Source organism: Akebia trifoliata, chromosome 8 (assembly GCF_017979445.1).
Source record: "Akebia trifoliata isolate Shusen 1 chromosome 8, ASM1797944v1, whole genome shotgun sequence".
Lineage (NCBI taxonomy): Eukaryota > Viridiplantae > Streptophyta > Magnoliopsida > Ranunculales > Lardizabalaceae > Akebia > Akebia trifoliata.
Window position 1 is genome coordinate 45245349 of NC_141382.1, and position 18898 is coordinate 45264246.

The following is an 18898-nucleotide window of genomic DNA, read 5'->3' on the forward strand; positions in this document are numbered from 1 at the left end:
AGGGCTAAAAGTGTGGATTTGGTGTTCTCTATTTGACATTCATCGTCACTAATCTTTGAAATATTTGTAAAAATTACAGTTAAATCTTTAAAATTATAAATATATGGCATTCTCCATTCCTTATTTGCAATCACAAATCATTGAAATGAATGTTGCTTTCCATTGAAAAACTAGGGTGACTTAAGAGGTGAAAAATGATATTTTTGTTTGAGTCGTGTTGGAGTGACCTCAAGTTGGAACCTCATATCGCTCTTCTTGGCATGAAAGTGGATAGGAACCATAGATGTTTTTTTACTCATATTTCGATGAAAAGCATGTATGGTTCCCATACACTTTCACATCAAGAAGTGTGATACGAGGTTCCAGCCTAAGATCACTTCAACATTATTTTTTTTGTTTTGTAAAATGTCTTGTATTCCATTGGCGGTACATTGAGTTGTAAGGGGCAGTGCCCCCTTTCTAGAGACTCAAGGACGGAGCTGTCAAATCAAATTTTTTAGACTTATTAAAAAGAAAATTATGTAATATTTTTAAAGGTTTTATATTTATATTTTTTGGAGGTTTACGTTTTTGGGGTGCGTAGCAACTCACGATTTTTTAAATAGAGATCTTATGGGTTGTAAAACCAAGGAAAGAAAATAGAGATTGTTCTTGATTTGATCCATGGATGGTAGGCATATTGCCGAACCAAGTAAATTCTAGTGTTGTGTGCGATTATTTTCTCTTTGATGCTTCGTTTCTTTCACAATTTTTGGGTAATTAATTTTGTTAAGGTGAAAGGCATTTGGAAAGAATAGCTAGGGGAATCTATAAAAAAAAAATGTCCCTATATCAACATCTAATAAGTAAGTTTTTTTCCTTTAATTTATTTAGAAAAATAAGATTATAATTATTGTTTTTTATATCTAGTATCAAAGGCCATTGGATCCTCGAATGACTCATATGGGAACATATTTCTTACGAAATTGATGTACAAATCTTTAAGCAAATATGTTTCTCTTCTATATCCTTGTATTTTTAACTGATGACATACCCTTCATCTAGGTCTTCTTCTGTTATACCAAGTAATCTACATGCTCTCATCTTCAACCTTTATCCACCAAACCCCTTTTTTTTCCCCCAAAAATTTGTCATCTTCAGTCTTGGTTTTCAACTTCACTCTCAATCTTATAGATTCTATCATTTTCAACTTACAAACCTCAAGAACAAGATAATAAATCTTGAAAATGTAAAAAGATTGATATTTTTGTAGAAAAATCAAGAATTTCCTCAAGACATTGAAGACGATGGATCATAGACAAGGTTGGATAGATCAAATATAGTTTATCCTAGAAGTTAGCAACTGAAAGATGTTGGATTTCTATGTTAAATTTGTATTCAATCTTAAGCTGTATATCATTTAACCTTCAAATCTCAAGAACAAGATAGAAATATTTTCGGAGAAGTAAAATGATGGATTTTTAGATAGAAAAATCAATAGTTTTCTACAAGACATTGAATTCGATGAATAAAAGACTAAAAAATTAAGAACTTGAAGATAACATTTTTTGTGAGAAAAAAGTAGGGAATTTGATAAGAGATTAAAAGTAAGGGCATTTAAGTCATTTTATGTTAGTCTCTTAGTCAAAACCTAAGTCAAGGAGGCATGATGTAAAGATCAGGGTATATCTAATATCTAATGTTGATAAAAAGAAATACGTTGAGGGGCACGTGTAAGTCATTCATTGTCATTTCAACCGTTAGTTGGACACTCGTTGGACAGTTAAAAAAGTATTAAAAGATAGAGAGAGACCTGGAACCAAAGCAATATTAAGTTTCCACTAAAAGAGGATTCGGTCATCAGAGCACTTTAAGTCGGGATTCGTACTTAATTTAAGCGACGAAAGGTTGAGGTGGTTATGGATCGTCTACTTTCTATGTTTAACCATAATAAGGACTCGGACAGACTGCAAATTGAGCAACTTTTTCAAACCAAAGGTTCACAATTGTTCCTTTGGACCCCCCCAGTGGTGATCTCATGTATGACCTCCATTGCTTTCTTCCTCTACCATTGGATAATCTTGAGCTACACAATTTTTAATTTTATTTTTTGAAAAATACATTTCTTAAATAAAAATGTAGAATTTTAATCATTTTATTCGACCCGAGTCAAGCCCTGAGCTTAGTCAACTTAGGCCGGATAATACTATAGGGTAAATCTAGGTAAGGCCCGCCTCCTGAAGGTCGGGTTAGAGCTCAACCAAGTGCGGTCCAATCCCGGCCATTGACACTCCTACTTCATAATTCGTATAGCAATCATACCAGCTACGGTACAGTGTGATCCATGCTGGGAGACTCAGATGTCATCTTATCTGTTTAGAAAAATTTAGGTTTTGAGTTCTCTGTGTCTCTCTGTCATCCATTGATACTAAAATAACAAATACAGGAAAAACAAAACCACTCGATTAAAAATAAAAATAAATAAATACAGGAAATGTCGTTGATTACTAGTATCTGATCCCTTTAGCAACCTCAAAGAAGTGAGCGACATTCTCCTCAGGCGTACCTACAACAATCCCATGACCAAGATTCAATATATGTTTACCCTTACCTGCTTTCCTCACTGTGTCCATAATCCGATTGCTAATAAACTCCTTTGATCCAAAAAGAACACCAGGGTCCACATTCCCTTGAACTGCCACATTTGATCCCAATCGTCTTCGACCCTCGGCCATATCAACTGTCCAATCCAAACTAACAACGTCAACACCCGTCAAAGGCAGTCTCTCGAGCAAGCCCCCTGACCCACTTGCGTAAAGGATTAGAGTTAGGTGTGGATGTGTCTGTTTCACAGAATCCACAATCTGCTTCAAATATGGAAGACTGAACTCCTCAAAATCCACCGGGCTAAGTTCTGTCGCCCACGAATCAAAAATCTGCACCGCTTGAGCTCCATTGTCTGCTTGGTACTTGATATACTTTGCCATGGAGTCTGAAAATTTCTGGAGGAGTGCATGCAGGACCTATCGAGACAATAATAAGAAAGGGAACGTCAGTAGAAACCCAATAGGTTCTTTTTGTTTGGGACAAATTTGCAACTCCGGGAAATTTGAAACGAAAAACAGACTGATTTGATTTGGTCAAACCATTCTACGGTTTGTCCTCAACCACAATTTATCTTCCCAAAAGAGAGAATATTTGTCGTGTTGTTCAAGTTGGTGGTAAACTTAACTATACGTAAGGCGGACGAGTGCCACTTAAACCAGAACCAGTGATCAAACAAGCAAGGAACGTGAGGGGTCTTGTCATTTGAAACACATTACCAGTTTACCAAGTGCATCCTTGTCACCAAGCCATTATGGTTCTTTATGGTTTGCAATATGTAGTTTTTTAAACATAATTTTGCGTAAAATGACGTTAAAATAAGTGTCATTTTCCGTGAAGACAATTTTCAGAGTAGTGTGCCACATATGAAACAGTCTAAATGGAAAATCTAGAGTACAATAAGCAAATGACGTACCTTGGGTTGAGAGAAAGCTAGTCTCTTTATTTTGGAGAAATGCTTCGACGAACCACCTTCAACAACATATGATGCCAGAGTGAAAGGAGCCCCAACAAAGCCAAGCACTGCTGCTTCATTGTTTACCTGACAAGGTAAAGACACGATTGAGTATAGTGCATGATTATAAACATAGCAATACACCAAAGAAACAGCAGAGGTAAAACATGTGGTAGAAGCATTCACAGAGACATACAGGGCACATCCCACAAGTTATAGACTCACCCAATGGTTCTGTCAAGGAGGTTTTCCATCACAAACTGAATTATTTAGAGAGCTACTATTGGCACTCCAACTTTTACTTATTACACCCCAAATTCTTAAATTATTTATCACACCCTAATTAAAGATTAAAACACACCATTCAAACATTATAAAAGTTTGTTCAAGTTATTACCTCAACATTAAAAAGCATTAGAACACATTCAAACAACTTCAACAGTTGTTTACAATTAGGGTTAGGATCATATAAAATCCTAAATCTTACAAATAGAAATCTAAATAGAAGAAAAAGCGAGTTTCTATTGGCACCCAAACCTTTTTACTTATTCACACAGCCATTGACTTATTTTTTATTCTAATTGGGTGTAATAAGTAAACGTTGGGGTGCCAATAGCAACTCTAAGTATTTATCCTCATTTGATCTAGACTTCATAGTTTTCATTTCTTCTTTTTCTCTTTTGTTTGCTGCACATGGACGATTTAAGATCACCAAATCAAAACATTTTGAGTTCAACCATGGAGGATTCCTAAGAGGTGGGTTCAAAATTCCCCCAACCCTCCACATGGAGAGCTACTTGTGAGGTACTGGTAAGGAAGACTGGAATTCATATCTTCCCAAAAGTCCACTAGGTTTCTTAATCCTTAAAATGCTTTTGCCTCAGAAATTTGCATGCTGTCTGTATACAAAAGCACGCTGAAATGATTCAGAAGCACAGGATATGCGTTTAAATTGGGAGATTTTGAAACATAAAATACTAACTTTAAATTATAGAGATGTGACGTATCAAACCTCTTTCCGCAAGATTGTCAAAGCTTCCCCGACATAGGGAACTGACTCCTCAGGAATGAACTCTCTCACTTGATCAACGTCAGAAGCTTCCCTTAGGGGATTGAATATGACTGGACCCTTTCCTTTTACAATGTCAAAAGGTATGTTCATCCCAGAGAGAGGGGTAAGAATGTCAGAAAATAAAATCACCTGATACAAGAGATGGTAAAATGAAATCAGAAAAGCAACAAAAAGTAGCAAAACTGTGTATAAATGCTCAAATTACAGGAAGAACATATAAGAAATTAAGTTGCAGCACCGACAAAAAAGAAAAAGAAAAGAAGAAGAAGAAGAATATCATTGAAGGGAAATTCTACAGTCTGTTTATTGTACTATCATATAGGTTTTAAAATTCCACCTAAAAATGGGGACACAAAACCTATAGCCACCGAAATAAACACGTGGCAACAGAAAATCACCTAGGAGACTTCTACAATAGGATGGGTGGAATGACATCATTAAATTTTAGGCCCTCAAGTAGTACCTTTCTTTTAGCCTCACAAGCTTATTGAATTGCAATAGGCTACACAAAATCTGAACTTACAAAGCAGTCCATAATTAGACAGTCTCCCCCCCAATGTGCAATAGTAACGAAGAAGACCATGCCCATCCACTCATTATCCAGATAAGGATATAGAATTGAGCAAATTCCGTCCAGCATTTGTGTGTGTGTGTGTGTGCATGAGATAATGTAGGGTTCCACCCCCCCCCCCCTTTTTTTTTTGAAGTAGGATGAATCCCTTCAGATATGCCCAGCCACCACAAGCTGGCATATCGGGTATAATCGCGGGTGTGAGACTCGATGTCATGTCCCTGGGAAGTGCACCCAAGTCTCTCAACCAGTGCTCCACAACCTGGGTTTTCAATCCAGCAACAATTTGTAAATGAAATAAATTGGTATCTTCAACCTATTTCCAATCCCATAAAAGTTGTTGGGTCAAATAACTGTATGTCAAACAAAATACAAACAATCACTGACTTTGATTTCCAGTAAAGCTGCAGAAACATTTCTCAAGATCTTTGTAGTTGGTAGTCCTTTCTTAATAAATAATCACTTGTCTGAACACATAAGAGACTGCATTACTCAAGGGGAAGGAGAAAGGAAGTTAAACGTTCAGAAAATGAATCACATGAGAAAACATTTCCCACTCCATCCCTAAAAGGTCCATCCAGAAGCTCCACTCTCGCTGGAAAGTGAACATGGAGAAAAGATAATTGCACTCACACCATGATATTATCAGCATTCTTTGCCTACTGGGGAAACAAGACCACCCAATTATTATCTACCAATGTTCAAGTCAAGTGGCACCCACACAACTCAGTCCATTTTCTTTTATAGGTAAGCTGGAGTTGAACCCATGACCTTGAAGTTGCATTACTATATGTCAACCAACTGATATATGGGTCTAAGCCCCCGTCTTATTGATTAATGGTGGAGAAGAACATACCCATTTTTCATTGATTAAACTAGAAAGACCAAAGAAACGATAGCAAACATGAAAGAGAAAGGCAAACAGGAAGATTACACCCATTAAGAACACAAAGCATCTAGATGCAGTCGTTATTTCTATGAAATAGAGATAGGCAAACAAAAATGGTTCCTACAAGGTAGTTACCCCATCAGGCTTAAAAACTTTCCATGGCTGTAGAGATATTTCAACAACAAGATCAACATTTTCTGATCTTTCACGAAAAGAAGGATGCTTCTCACAAATGATTTGGTAGCTCTGTAATAGAAAATAATCAACAATTAGTTCCAGAACTAAGAGAATTACGTTTTACATACATTTATTCACATGTCCGCAAACAGAGATCTTAGAAACTTCCACTTATAATTATTATTATCGATATTATTAATATTATCATTTTGATAAGTAGAATAGTCCTCTATATTAGGAATAACAAAAGAGAGAGATTTTTTTAAAGAAAATAACCCTTGAATCCATTTTCTGAATAATTATTCACCAAATAATCAGCCGCATATACTTTCCCTATACATAACCAAAAACACAATGTTAGTATCCAGAACTTTTTAGATGCTGTCAAACCTGCCTTCATGTACCTCCCTGCTTGCCTCATTAGCCAAACTGGGGGTCTTTCTACATTTTCCCCTCGAACAGCAGTCAGTAAGAGTGGTTCGACAGCACTGACAGCTTTTCGTTCCACTATAGTCTCTGTAATGTAAATGCTACAGGAGTTAGAATTTATAAATTAAGACATGGATTTTGCTCGTTTAGTCTCAACAAGATCGGAGCACATGGAAAGAAGCACAAATAATTAAATTTTAAACTCTCACAATTGAAACTTGTACCTCCCAAAGGTAAAAAATGAGGAAGGAATGGATACTTAATTAAAATGTAGCTAGCATTCACTCATGGGCAATGCCAAGTAAGAATGGATAGAAAAATAAATACTACATAAGGTTAATTGGTTGAGAGTCGACAACTGCTTCAAGATTTCTAAGAGTCATAAACTTTAGGGAATGTTTGGATCACTAATTTTGCGCAAGAAAGGGATGGATACTCAATTAAAATATAGCTAGCATTCACTCATGGGAAATGCCAAATAAGAATGGATATACAAATAAATACTACATAAGGTTAGTTGGTTGAGAGTCGACAACTGCTTCAAGATTTCTAAGAGTCATAAACTTTAGGGAATGTTTGAATCACCAATTTTGCACAAGAAAGAGCTTTTTCAAGTAGGAACTAAAGAAGAAGGATTTTCCTCAATGAAAATATTGTGATGTACCCCAACTAGGGAAGGGGGAGTCCAACATTTGAAGAAACTTTTCAGAGTTATTTTGTGGTTTTCCTCAAACCAGGGATGTCTTTGCAAAATGAAAGACTGGAAAAGAGTCCCCTTTGTCCCATGGAGTTAAGTGAGGAACCGTCTCACTATAATTATAAATTAAAAAAATGAAAGTTGGGGTAATGGGAAGGAAGACACTAGATATCAATGACCATTCCAGTAATCTTAAGTCTAATCTCAAAGCCCCTATTCCCACAGTACTATCTTTCATCCTGATGCGCTTTAGCTCCCCTTACACAGAACAACCTGGCAAAATTTGGCCACCCAATTGTGGGGACAGAGCTTACTGGGACGGAGAACGTCAAGTTGTTGGTCCGCCCCTCTTCCCACAGTACTATCTTTCATCCTGACGTGTCAGGTTGTTATACATGGGTGGGTGGGTTGTCTAGACAAACGAATCACAGTCGACCAGGAAGAGGTGAGATCAATGACGAAACTACTAACTATTAGTTGGAAAGGAAATAAACAGTCACATCCCTACTTTGATTGTAACTATTATCATTATAAGGCTGAACATGTAGGTTTTACCCAATGCGGCAGCAAGAGTCTTGTGGCTGATTGCTAACAGGTCAGACCCTCACTTTGGATGTGTTTTAGGGAAATGATGATACTTACAATCAAAGTAGGGAAGTCTTAGGTCTAATTCGGATGTCTGTCAAGATGACAAGACTTGGGAATTGATGTGTCAGATGAGAATTAAGGAAAAAGGGGATGCATAATCCTAGTTATGCATGAGCATTTTGAATGAAAGAGAACAACAGGAACATCCTACGGTTATAGGGAAGTTGAGGATTTAAGATTTTTCGGGATGTAAAATCTTTATATATAAGTCCACTCATAACCAAAGAGAGGACAGAAAAACGATGCTCAATTTATTTGGGAATAGAAATGTCATAATTTAGGACAAAAACCCAATGTTTGGTTCCTCTTTTCCTTGGAGCTCTCCTTGACCTCTAAAGGCCCTAGCCCTAGTTCCATCATTTCTTCATATCTTCTCAATATGATTTTATATCTACAAAAATAATATTAATTAAAAAAAATCTAAAAATAAGTATAGAAAAGTGTCGCACAAAATCCGTGAAGTGTCAGTCTGACACGTTCCAGCATAGGTACTTAACTGCTTTAGAAGAGTGTATATGTAAAATATGATAAAAGCTAAGATCTTAAAGAGCAATGCAAGAACTAGATAAAAATAACACCACGTACAGATAAAAAGCTTTTGATTTTCGTTTGAATCTTGTATCTCCACTTGAAAGAGAGAGAGAGAGATTTATTGGGTCAATGTAGTTTATGTGTGTGTTGTTGAGGAGTCCAGCCACGAACTCGAGTTAAGTGTGTCATTAATTGCACCAATATAACCAGCCTTGGAATTTAGATCATTAATTGCACGAGTCTGACTTGGGGAATGGTTTGATTTGAGGAATGTGGTTCACTTAGCCAGGCATCAACGACTATCATCGGTCGAGGGGCCTCATTTCATCATGATTAAGTCCATTATCATCTTATCAATAAAAATCCCTCATTTTCCCCAAAATTATTCACTAATTTTTCTTATTATTCAGATTAATTGTGGCATTGTGCAATAAGAAGTATTATTCCATAAAAAAATACTTCATCAAGTCTAAATTTCAAGAAAAAAATATTATTTTTTTCATTGGGAGAGTTTTATAAGACTAAACGAATTCAAACTTCAAAAAAGAGATGAATTTAAGAGAAATTCAAGCAGAATAAGAAATAACCCTAATTTAAGAGAAATTTTTACCTCCAACAGCACAGTTGATTCTGAGCTTCGATCTTGAGGTAGAAGTGATTGTGGATTTGGGAGAAATTGTGAGAGTCGGGAAAGAGAGGCAAGACATCGTTTCCAATCAAAAACAACTTCAAAGATCAAACGAAGAATTCTCTCAGATATCTTCTCATCTCCCTTCTCTCAATTTTTTGTTGGAGGGTTGACGAGTGGCTATGTAGATATTGGATAATGCTTTTGAAGTAAGTTTACCATAACACCCTTAGATTTATCGAGAATAACCGAAATTGACCTACGGTTTGCCTATCTTCTTCCATTATTACCCTTGGTAAAATGTCCAAAAGACCCTTTCATCTTTTCCAGTAAACAGGCAACTCTGAACTCGTGATGTGTCGGATGAGTCATCACAATGTCGGAAGATACCGAGCGAGATAATCAATGTGAATTGTGCATCGTGTTAACTCAGTCAGGTTTCTAAGATGAATCATTCAATATTTTGAAAATATTGGTCGAGCAAAGGAAAGTGCCAAGTCAATATGATTTTATGTTTATGATGTAAAGTATTATTAATTTATTATGATTTAGGATATTTTGTGATGGAACATCTACTAATCAACTTTATTATAAAATAATAATTTTTAAAATAAAATTGTATTAATAAATATTTTTTTAAAGTGTTCGAGTCCTTCATCAACTTGGTATTAATTGAGAGGACAAAACTTTGAAGTGGGTATCTAATTTCAAAATTTTACTAAAACCCTCTCCTTTGGATTACTCCAAGGCGGTATTCTAAATATTGACTAAAATGTAAAGACGTGAAGGATTCTTCTAAAATTTTAAAGCGTTGCTTCAACATACTTTTTTTTATAATTATTATAAGTATGTTTTCAATGAGATTAGTACGCGGTATTGATAAGAATTGAACTCAAATTTATGGTATTATCATCATGGTTTAAAATCTTGTCCGAGACTGAGACGATTCGTCCGATATGTTTCGATATCGTCCACCAACGAGACGGATAGACAAGTCACATACATCGGATGAGATTTCAAAACCATGATTCATTTGTCTCATTGTTGAACAAGACGACTCAAACGTATCAGAAAACTCGTCCGAGACAACTCAATTTTATTCATGGACAAGATGAGATGCTAAAATGAGTTTTAAAACCATGATCATCACCTATAGACTTTATTAAGTATGCCAACTAGATAGTTCATGTACAACATATAGCATTTTTTTGCTCCCTTACAAATAATCACACAATTTTGACAAGATTACCCTTCGTTGATCATGATAAGACATAAATTTTTGTGCTCCAACTTTTTTTTTCCTTAAAATTCTTACAAAACTTGGTCAAAACTAGAAGTTACGATAAAATTTTATGAAGTTCCACGATACAAAATATTTTCACGTAAAATTTTGTGTTGCAAACTATTGCTTTGCAAATTTTTGTGAATTTATTACTTTCTAGAATGACCCTTCTAAGATCAGTCTATTACAAGAATACACCTTCTTCTTCTCCCTGGATGTTCACTGCCCTCTAATGAAAAATATGATCTTGTTTGGTATGGCTGCAAAAAAATGTAAATTGATTTAAAACAAAATTTTTGACAACCGTAAATCATCACAAAAATTTGGTTGAGGTTCAATTAAATGGCACCAAAGTTTTGTAGCCATCCATTGCTTTTCCATTATGAATTCTTGTAAAAACTTTATCAGACAATAAGTCACTAAATCAATAATCTTTATTAATTATTAAGGTTATAAAGGTCATTTCAGTTAACAGGAAAGACAGTTAATTTGATGTTAAAGAAAGAAAAGCGTTGTTATTTAGTGCCATGAATATGGGTACTTTTGTCCAAAGGTACTAAAAGTTCTTATCTTGTTTCTGTGATATTATCTGTTCCGACATTTGGATTGGCACATTATCCGTTGGATGGTTTGAATTGGTATTTGGATACCACTGTATACAACCATCTTTTTGTATAATTCCTAAAATGACCTTTTAGATAATGTTAGATGACACAAATGCCCTTAAAGTTTCTCTATTATTTACAAACAAAAAATCTGATTATAACCAATCTGAAATTTTGGCAATAAAGTTTGTTACATAAGATGTTCATCAATTAATATAAAGAGTTACTATTGCCACATCAACTTTTAACGTCACACCTACCATGCAATTATTTGGTGATTTACAAAGGAATTGGTGTGGTATTAGTAAAAGTTGATATGGCAATATTAGCTCCCTTAACATATTAGGACAGGATTTATTGTGAATTGTTACATAATATGCCTATCATTCTCATAAAAAATCAATCCATTTTGAAATTGATAACTTTATTTAAGAGAGTTACTATTGCCCCCCAACTTTTACTAACACCACACCAACTGTGTGCAATTCTTTGGGATTTACATAGGAATTGGTGTGGCAATAGCAGCTCTTTTAAACAAGACTTGCATTTAGTTGAGAGCATGGATATCCTCATACAAACTAAAATATCCAAAATGTTATCAAGCCCAAGAACCAACCAAAACTCGAAACAGGCCACCGAGGTCCCCCGAACATCAATCCAAGAAACATGAACAAGGCATTTGACATCAAGCACCATGTGTTAAAGAGTCAGAAACTGAACCTGAGTGTTATAGATGAGTTAAGTTTGATGCAGTTGCACCATTTTTTGCTTCTTTTAGCCATCCAACATACAATACTCTTCTATCTGTACAACCCATATTCATTTTCTACGAAAACTTATTCACGAGGATGAGAATATACCCGTCTCCATAACTATTTTGAAAATGTTACATAAAGATTTATGAACAAATAGTATTCAATCACTCGAACCAGATTGATTCTGCATGTAGATAACGAATGGTATTCGGAATTCATTTCTAGAACCCTGCCATTCTACAGCAATTTTGCTTAAGACACAATCTAACATTCCAAACATCTATACAAAGAGAAAGCACACCTAACATTGATTTCAAAGTGGAAGCAATCCGAAGTAGTCGTAACAGAAGCAAACATAATCCAAACATGAAAGAAATAGTATTCACTTACTTCGGGGTTTGAGGTTTCTTCTTCTTCTTACTTTGCTTTGTCAATAGGAGTGACAATCGAACAAGCCCAAATTTCTTCCTCTTCGCGGATAGCTTCTTGTGACCAATTCCTTCAGTCTTAGACATTTGAGGAGGAGATGAGAGCCCACTTTGTTTACCGAGCATCTGACCCAATGAAACCTTAGGTTTCTCGAACTCTTCGGGCATGAGTTTTTTGCTTAGTATTTGTCCTATCGACAAGGTTGGCCTAAGAACAGACTTCAACCCATTGCTAACCAAATTCAACCTATTAACATCAACCATTTGAGGATCTCTCCTATGTTGAAATGTGTAAGAATTCTTGAACTTAGTAGAGTTATAAACTTCACGTCTCTTCGGACTGTGTTCAAATCGCCATTTCCTTAGAGCTTCATCAACAACAAGCTTCCCTCTTTGTGCGGCATCTACACGGTTAAGAGCATCTTCTAAGGCCTTTTTACTGGTTTTAACTTCTTCCTCTGCTTTCTCTGCCCTTTTTAAAATTTCTATTTGAGATATATTTACTTCATCAATCTCAAGTATGGTATCAAACTCCTCAGCTTCACGAGTTTCGTGGATTAAGTAAGAGTATTCTTCAAAAGATAAGCTATCGATCTCTGCCAAAGTAACAGCTTCTGCTGCTCTAGCTGCTTCAGCCATCTTCTTGGCTGCAATCCATCTCATTTCAGCAGTTTTTATACTTGTTTTGGTCTGTTCAATCTCCAACATTGCTCTCAAAATTTCGGATTTTGAAGTTTCTGCCATCTTTTTAAATTGCGCGGCTTCGGAACTCAATTGTTGGAGCTCTCTCAAAATATCAATAGGATTCTCAAAACTAGCCTTCATTTCGGCATCTCTGGCCAGTTGTAGCTTCAGCCTAGTTAGGTTCAACTCCTCCTCTAGAGATGAAATCTTCGTTGAATTCGAAATTAGTCTCAAACGAATGTTCTTAAGTGAGGTCCTTTCCTTCTCTATTTTCTTGTTAAGTGATTCAACAAAAGCTCGAATTCCAGCAAGATCATTAGTAGTTCTGCTCAAGACCTCAAGGGTTACAAGAAGATTTTCGGGGTTTTGTTTTTCTGTTTCTTTAACAAAGGGATTTATCCTCGTGTTGTCGTCTGAATTTAACTCTAGGCTAGCAATGCTTTCGTATGCTTCTTTCTGTAACTTCAATTTCAACTTTTCCACGATCATTTTTGTTGTTTCCAAGTCCTTCAAGACATCGAGAGTTTCAAGTTCTTTCACGATCAGATCCTTCTCCAACAGTGCGGCTTGTTCTTCCACTTTCGCTATGTCAACCTCCTCGAGATTATGCTGTTTAGAATAGAAAGCTCATCTGAGAACTCAGAACCATATATATAAGAAACAAAGGAGTGATCTAATATACATGTCTCACATTAGCAATCCACAAACACTACCAGAGTGGATGGTGTAAATGTTGTAAGAACCTCAATCACACTTTTCCCTCTACATGCATATCAAAGAGAAACAATTGGAATATAACAAAGGAGATGGAAATGAGGAAGCGAAAAAAACAGGAGCAACACACCACGATTTTTACGTGGAAAACCCTTCAACATGAAGGGAAAAGAGAATACTCTTCCCTTTATAGTGTAGAGGAAGTTGTGAGAGTTTCCCAAAAGGAGGAGTGTTTCTATGTTCTCTTGATTGTGTGTCACCATGTGCACCTTAGTCTCATCATAGAGGAAGTGTATTAGTCTCATTATAGAGGAAGTGTATGTATTAACCTCTTAGTTGGTCGTGTCTCATAAAGTCAATGTGTTATAACCAAATATTTATATAGTGGATGTTTTGGATTGGCCCCGTAGCTTTTCCCTCTGCATTGAAGGGTTTTCCACATAAAAATAAAGATGTGTTGCTCAATTCCTTTTTTTATTTTTTTGCTTCCTTTGTTATATTCCAGTTATTTATCTCTTTGATTTGCACGTAGAGAGATATGAGAATCAAGGTATCCCCAACAATAAATCCAAGGTGTGACAATTCCAGTAGCAATAATCGAGATAAGGCGTACCAATGATGATCATCCGCTAAATGACATATATACTCTGCCCTGGCTGTATCCTTGGCATATTTTGGTTATAAACTAAACCATTGTATACTGAGTTTTTGAAATATATGCATAAGTTGTCTAGGAGGATTGGCAAACTAATGTGGGTCACACACCTCTAATTGTGTACCTTAGATTTCATTGCTACATACAGATAACAGTCCATGGTGTTAAAACTCATATGAGTCTGAGTCAACTTGGATGAGCCAGAATAGAATCAAAGGAAACCAGACGAGTTTGCAACTGTGAACTATGGAAAAAATCAAGCACATGAAGGGGCATGTCCCTCTCTTCCTGCCTTTAGGAAGGCATGCAATAAGGGCTGCCCTTTTCTTGTACCTATCTAGGTTCTTTGTTATTTGCAGTTGGATGACTTGGGGCGTATAAGAACTTTTGTCTTGAGGATACCCGGGAACAACTCCTAGGTCAATTAAGGATCAAATGTTGGAACCTCATGGGTAAGGAGAAGGTAATGGAATTTATAGAGAAATTAATAGACCTAGGTGGGATAGGAGAATTGATTAAAAAGAGCTCCTCGCTATATAAACTTCACCTGTGTATCAACTTTGTTCGTCATAAGTTGAAGTCTGGAAGTTGTTCCATACTTGAAACTTGGGTTTTGGTGGAATTTCAAAAAGAGTCGTGATAATATGACTCGCCAGGTGGCATACTCAAATGACTCCATGACGTGACAAGTTTGGGTACCGTAGATCTGTACGCCTCAGAATACACGATTGCACTTCCCCATAAAAATAAGTGTATCCTGAGGTGTATTGATCTATAGTTCCCAAACTTGTCCACGTCATGGAGTCATTTGAGTATGCCACCTAGCAAGTCATATTCTCGGGACTCTTTCAAAAATAGAGATGGTTAAGGCGTACATTTCCTATGTCTAGTTTGTATTTGTCTTATATCTAGCTTATTTAGCACTTTTATTAAATCAAAACATCAAAAAGTCTATATATATAAATGGCTGGAGGTTTGAAGAAAAAGATAGAAATTGAAGAAAATTTTAGTCCTTTCTTGTGGAAAAACTACTTTTGGAGTGGATTCCTCCTCTAGGTTGAGTGAATTCCCTAATTGGTGGAGTGATTCCCGAACTATGGGTCAAATGACTCTCCAAATTATCCTCTCTATCTTATCTTTTATTTTTTTGGTAAGGATCTTCGGATCACATTTTGTAACCGGCTATCTATAGAAAATATGTTTTTTTTGTTTGTTTGTTATTTTTCCTGATTCTCAAGTTCTCCAAAAAATCTCCCATATCACCCACTTTTTCTCTGCCAAAAATTGGTTCAAATCGGTCGATTTTGAAGAAAAAAATCAGTAAATTCAAAAAGTTATTTTTCACCATTGAATTTTAATTTTAAATTTTGGGAGTTCGGTAACCATCCATTTTCAACACATTGAATCAAGTTCAAGAAATATATTTTTTTGAATGAGTTTTTCCATGAAATATAAAAGGTCATGGTGTTGGATTGCCAATGTGGTAATTCATGTGGGCCTAACAAACCTTAGTAAGATTTAAAATCTCACTAATTTCGTAAGGCTAGTCTAACTCTTCTTGGAACGGTGAGGAGAGAAAATGGAATAAAGTTGAAATTGTTCTTCGAGATACATGCGAGATTGAATCCGAACTACTTTTTATGGGGGATAAACATTGGGGGAAGACAACCGTTGTGATTTACCATATAATTATGAATATGTAGATGTAAGTGTACATGTATACGAATTGGGATCCTTAGACTCATGGGAAGGAACTCATATATTCACACATAGTCCTAACCATGTAAATGTGAAATACATCGGTCAGGACAAAAGATGTACCTCGAGAATACGTTTCTGTATCTCAAAGATAAATCTCGACCGTTGGATTTCACATTTACACAGTCGAGATTGTGTATAAACATATGAGTTCATTTTCATGAATCGACGGATCCCAACTACATATATAGGGTTGGGATCTGTTGTCTATTAAGAATGACTAATGAAAAAAACACATGATCCCAACCCTTTAAACACAAAATCCAATGGTTGAGATTTATGAGTATTTTGAAAACACAAATCTCGGAGATATTTATCCCAAGGATAAATCTCAACTATTGGATTTTGTGTTTAAAGGGTTGGGATCATGTGTTATTTTCATGAGTCATCCTTAGGAGTCAAGGGATAATTAGCCAAGCACTTATACAAAATGAAATTTACTGACCAGCAAATATTAATCCAGTTTACAGTAGAAAAAAAATGTATAATTCTTAAAATACAAACAAAGAGTTATAAATCAATCAATAAATAAATAATCAAACTAGAAATTTTTGGCAGACTAAAACAATTTTTAACCATAAATTTGTTAAAACCACAAAAGGTTCACGGTTCAAATCACATGCTTCAACATAAATATTACTGAAATTCTAAAAACATAAACTAACACAAGTTCATACCCTCACAACAAACCATTAAAGAAAACTTAAGGGCCTGTTTGGAAAACCATTTTTTCACAAAAAAAAAAAAAAAAAAATTCAAAAATACAAAACACCATAATTAACCTACCTCCTTCACCGATTCGAACGGCAGCAAAGTATCGATCTCCGCTACGAAACTGCTCATCTTAATCTTCTCCAAACCTAGGGTTTCATCCATTACAGAACCCGCCTTCGTACCAGAATCTAGAATTTCGGACGTTTCGGCACTCGCTTTCGTATCAGAATCGGTCATTGTGTCGTAAAAATGAAGTTTTTGAGGACTGTAACTATATCGGTTTCTTCTCTTTCTTTAATCTACTAAAAGAAAAGGTTTGCTTTTGGAGATTTAGACAGAAACCTAAAATTTAGGAAGACTTGCATGTCATGGGTGATGATGATGTTTGTGTTAGTGTGGAGCGGGATATTTGATTAAAAATAAATTAATTAATTAAAGGGTGATTTAGATTTGCCCCTCCAAGTTTTGGTGAATATTAAAGACACCCTTGTGTTTTCAAACTGATGACCTTGACTTAGGTCTTTTGAGAGAGACTAAGATAAATGACCAAAATACCTTCACTTCAACTTCTAATTGATTTTATCAAAGGTTTTTACATGAGAGATAAGAAGAGATTGAATAAGTTAAAAATAGGTTTTAAAGGTAAAATCTTTAACCTTAAAATTTTATTTCAACCTTCAAACCTCAAGTAGAAGGAAAATTTTTTGAAGAATGATGGATTTTTTGATAGAAAAAAAGATTTTACCATCCCATATCTTCAAGATGTAATTAAAAAGAGTCAGTGGTGAATGCACGCAACTGTTGATGTGGTAAGGGCACATAATCATAGATCATTTTCATCAAGATACACAAGATAAAAATGTACGGTCATGTGCCCTTGCCATGTCAACCATGTACCAGGCCGCGTGCATTCATAATTATTCAATAAAAACACTATCTATAAGGGTAATGATTTTTTATCTCCACCAGTGGCATATTCAAAATACTCTCATAATGTTGTATGTGCTAGAACCATAGATATTTTTCCCTTGGGATACACAATTGCGAATATTTATCATGATGCGTAGAAGTGTATCACGAGGTAAAAAATTTATGATTGTAGCTCATGTCACGTCTATCTTGAATATTCCACGTGGGGAAGACAGCTTATCACGACTCTTTCTATAAACTTCAACCCTTAAGCTTCAAGAACAACATAAGATTTTTGAAGGTAGAAGATAATGAAATTTTTGATAAAAAAATCAATGATTATCTATGAAGGGTTAAGGTGACATTGAAAACAATGGATTAAAGATTAGGTTGAATTGGTAGAGGTTAAAAGGTTCGAAGTTGAATTTATTTTTAGATAAAATCAAGGAATTTTTTCCTCCCTGAGATTAGTTGTGGTGCGTGTAAGCTGGCCCGGACACTCGGTTAGTAAAAAAAAAAAAAAAAATCAAGGACTTTTGGCTGAAGGTTGAGGATGAGTGCATTTGGGTCATTGTTCATTAACCTATGTAAAAGACCAGGATCAAGGGGGTATATCATCGGTTTGAAAATACAGGGGTCTCTGAAATATTATTCTGAACGTGGAGGGGCATGCCTAAACTAATAAGCTTTCATTATTTTACTGACTATCATGAGATGAGCCTAATAAACGTTGGCTTTAAAATTCTCTCCACGAGTGGTCGAGTGCCACTGTATTTCAAATTCTGAGCCCAATCACAACTTTTAATCGGAGGGTCAAAAAATGTCCAAGTGGCACAATTTCTAACCTACTGGCCCATGTACTTTTTACACATCCTTCACCCACATAAAAATAAATAAATAAATATATAAATAATGTAAATAATTTGTGGGCTGCCAATGGACCAGACTGGGTCTGGTCCAAGCCAGGCCTTTAAGATTAAAAAACTTGGCCTGAACCGAACTCATCTAAATACCGGCCGGACTTAAGAAATAAAACCTTAGTCAAACCCGGTCCACCTATTTTTTATTGTATCAAAAGCATATTAAATAATAATAAATTGATCAAAATAATATTTTATTATTAGATCTGGCAAAATTAATTTTATTATATACAATAATATTTTATGGGCACCATTATTATTTTATAAAAAAAATATTATATAATATATTTTAAC

The 18898-nt window shown here is 35.4% G+C and overlaps 2 protein-coding genes across 3 annotated transcripts; both read right to left on the reverse strand.

Moving 5' to 3' along the window:
- Positions 1 to 2420: 2420 nt before the first annotated feature.
- Positions 2421 to 9352, reverse strand: HEME2 (Uroporphyrinogen decarboxylase). Its single transcript, XM_086452605.1, has 6 exons — positions 9163 to 9352; positions 6642 to 6763; positions 6206 to 6316; positions 4551 to 4739; positions 3500 to 3625; positions 2421 to 3002 (listed from the first exon to the last, which is right to left on the reverse strand). The coding sequence occupies exons 1-6, from the start codon at positions 9257 to 9259 to the stop codon at positions 2487 to 2489; spliced, it is 1161 nt and encodes a 386-aa protein (XP_086308731.1). The 5' UTR covers positions 9260 to 9352; the 3' UTR covers positions 2421 to 2486.
- A 2513-nt stretch (positions 9353 to 11865) lies between these two features.
- On the reverse strand, positions 11866 to 17127 carry LOC147397124 (WEB family protein At3g51720-like). 2 transcript variants are annotated; one of them, XM_086452607.1, is made up of 2 exons: positions 16848 to 16966; positions 11866 to 13565 (listed from the first exon to the last, which is right to left on the reverse strand). In XM_086452607.1, exon 2 carries the CDS (start codon positions 13421 to 13423, stop codon positions 12209 to 12211), a length of 1215 nt encoding a protein of 404 aa, XP_086308733.1. In that variant the 5' UTR covers positions 13424 to 13565; positions 16848 to 16966; the 3' UTR covers positions 11866 to 12208. The 2 variants fall into 2 exon arrangements, with proteins under 2 accessions (XP_086308733.1, XP_086308732.1); XM_086452606.1 differs by having other exon boundaries at positions 11867 to 13543; positions 16848 to 17127.
- Between the last annotated feature and the right edge of the window lie 1771 nt (positions 17128 to 18898).

Bases quoted from the DNA above. Each gene is read 5' to 3' on its own strand.
- HEME2 (XM_086452605.1), bottom strand. From the start codon at position 9,259: ATGTCTTGCCTCTCTTTCCCGACTCTCACAATTTCTCCCAAATCCACA. The intron at 6,764-9,162 runs GTAAAAATTTCT...TTTACATTACAG, and splicing joins AATCAACTGTGCTGTTGGAG to AGACTATAGTGGAACGAAAA. The intron at 3,003-3,499 runs GTACGTCATTTG...TTGTCTCGATAG, and splicing joins TAGCTTTCTCTCAACCCAAG to GTCCTGCATGCACTCCTCCA.
- LOC147397124 (XM_086452606.1), bottom strand. From the start codon at position 17,012: ATGACCGATTCTGATACGAAAGCGAGTGCCGAAACGTCCGAAATTCTA. The intron at 13,544-16,847 runs GTAGGTTAATTA...TATTCTAAACAG, and splicing joins CGTTCGAATCGGTGAAGGAG to CATAATCTCGAGGAGGTTGA.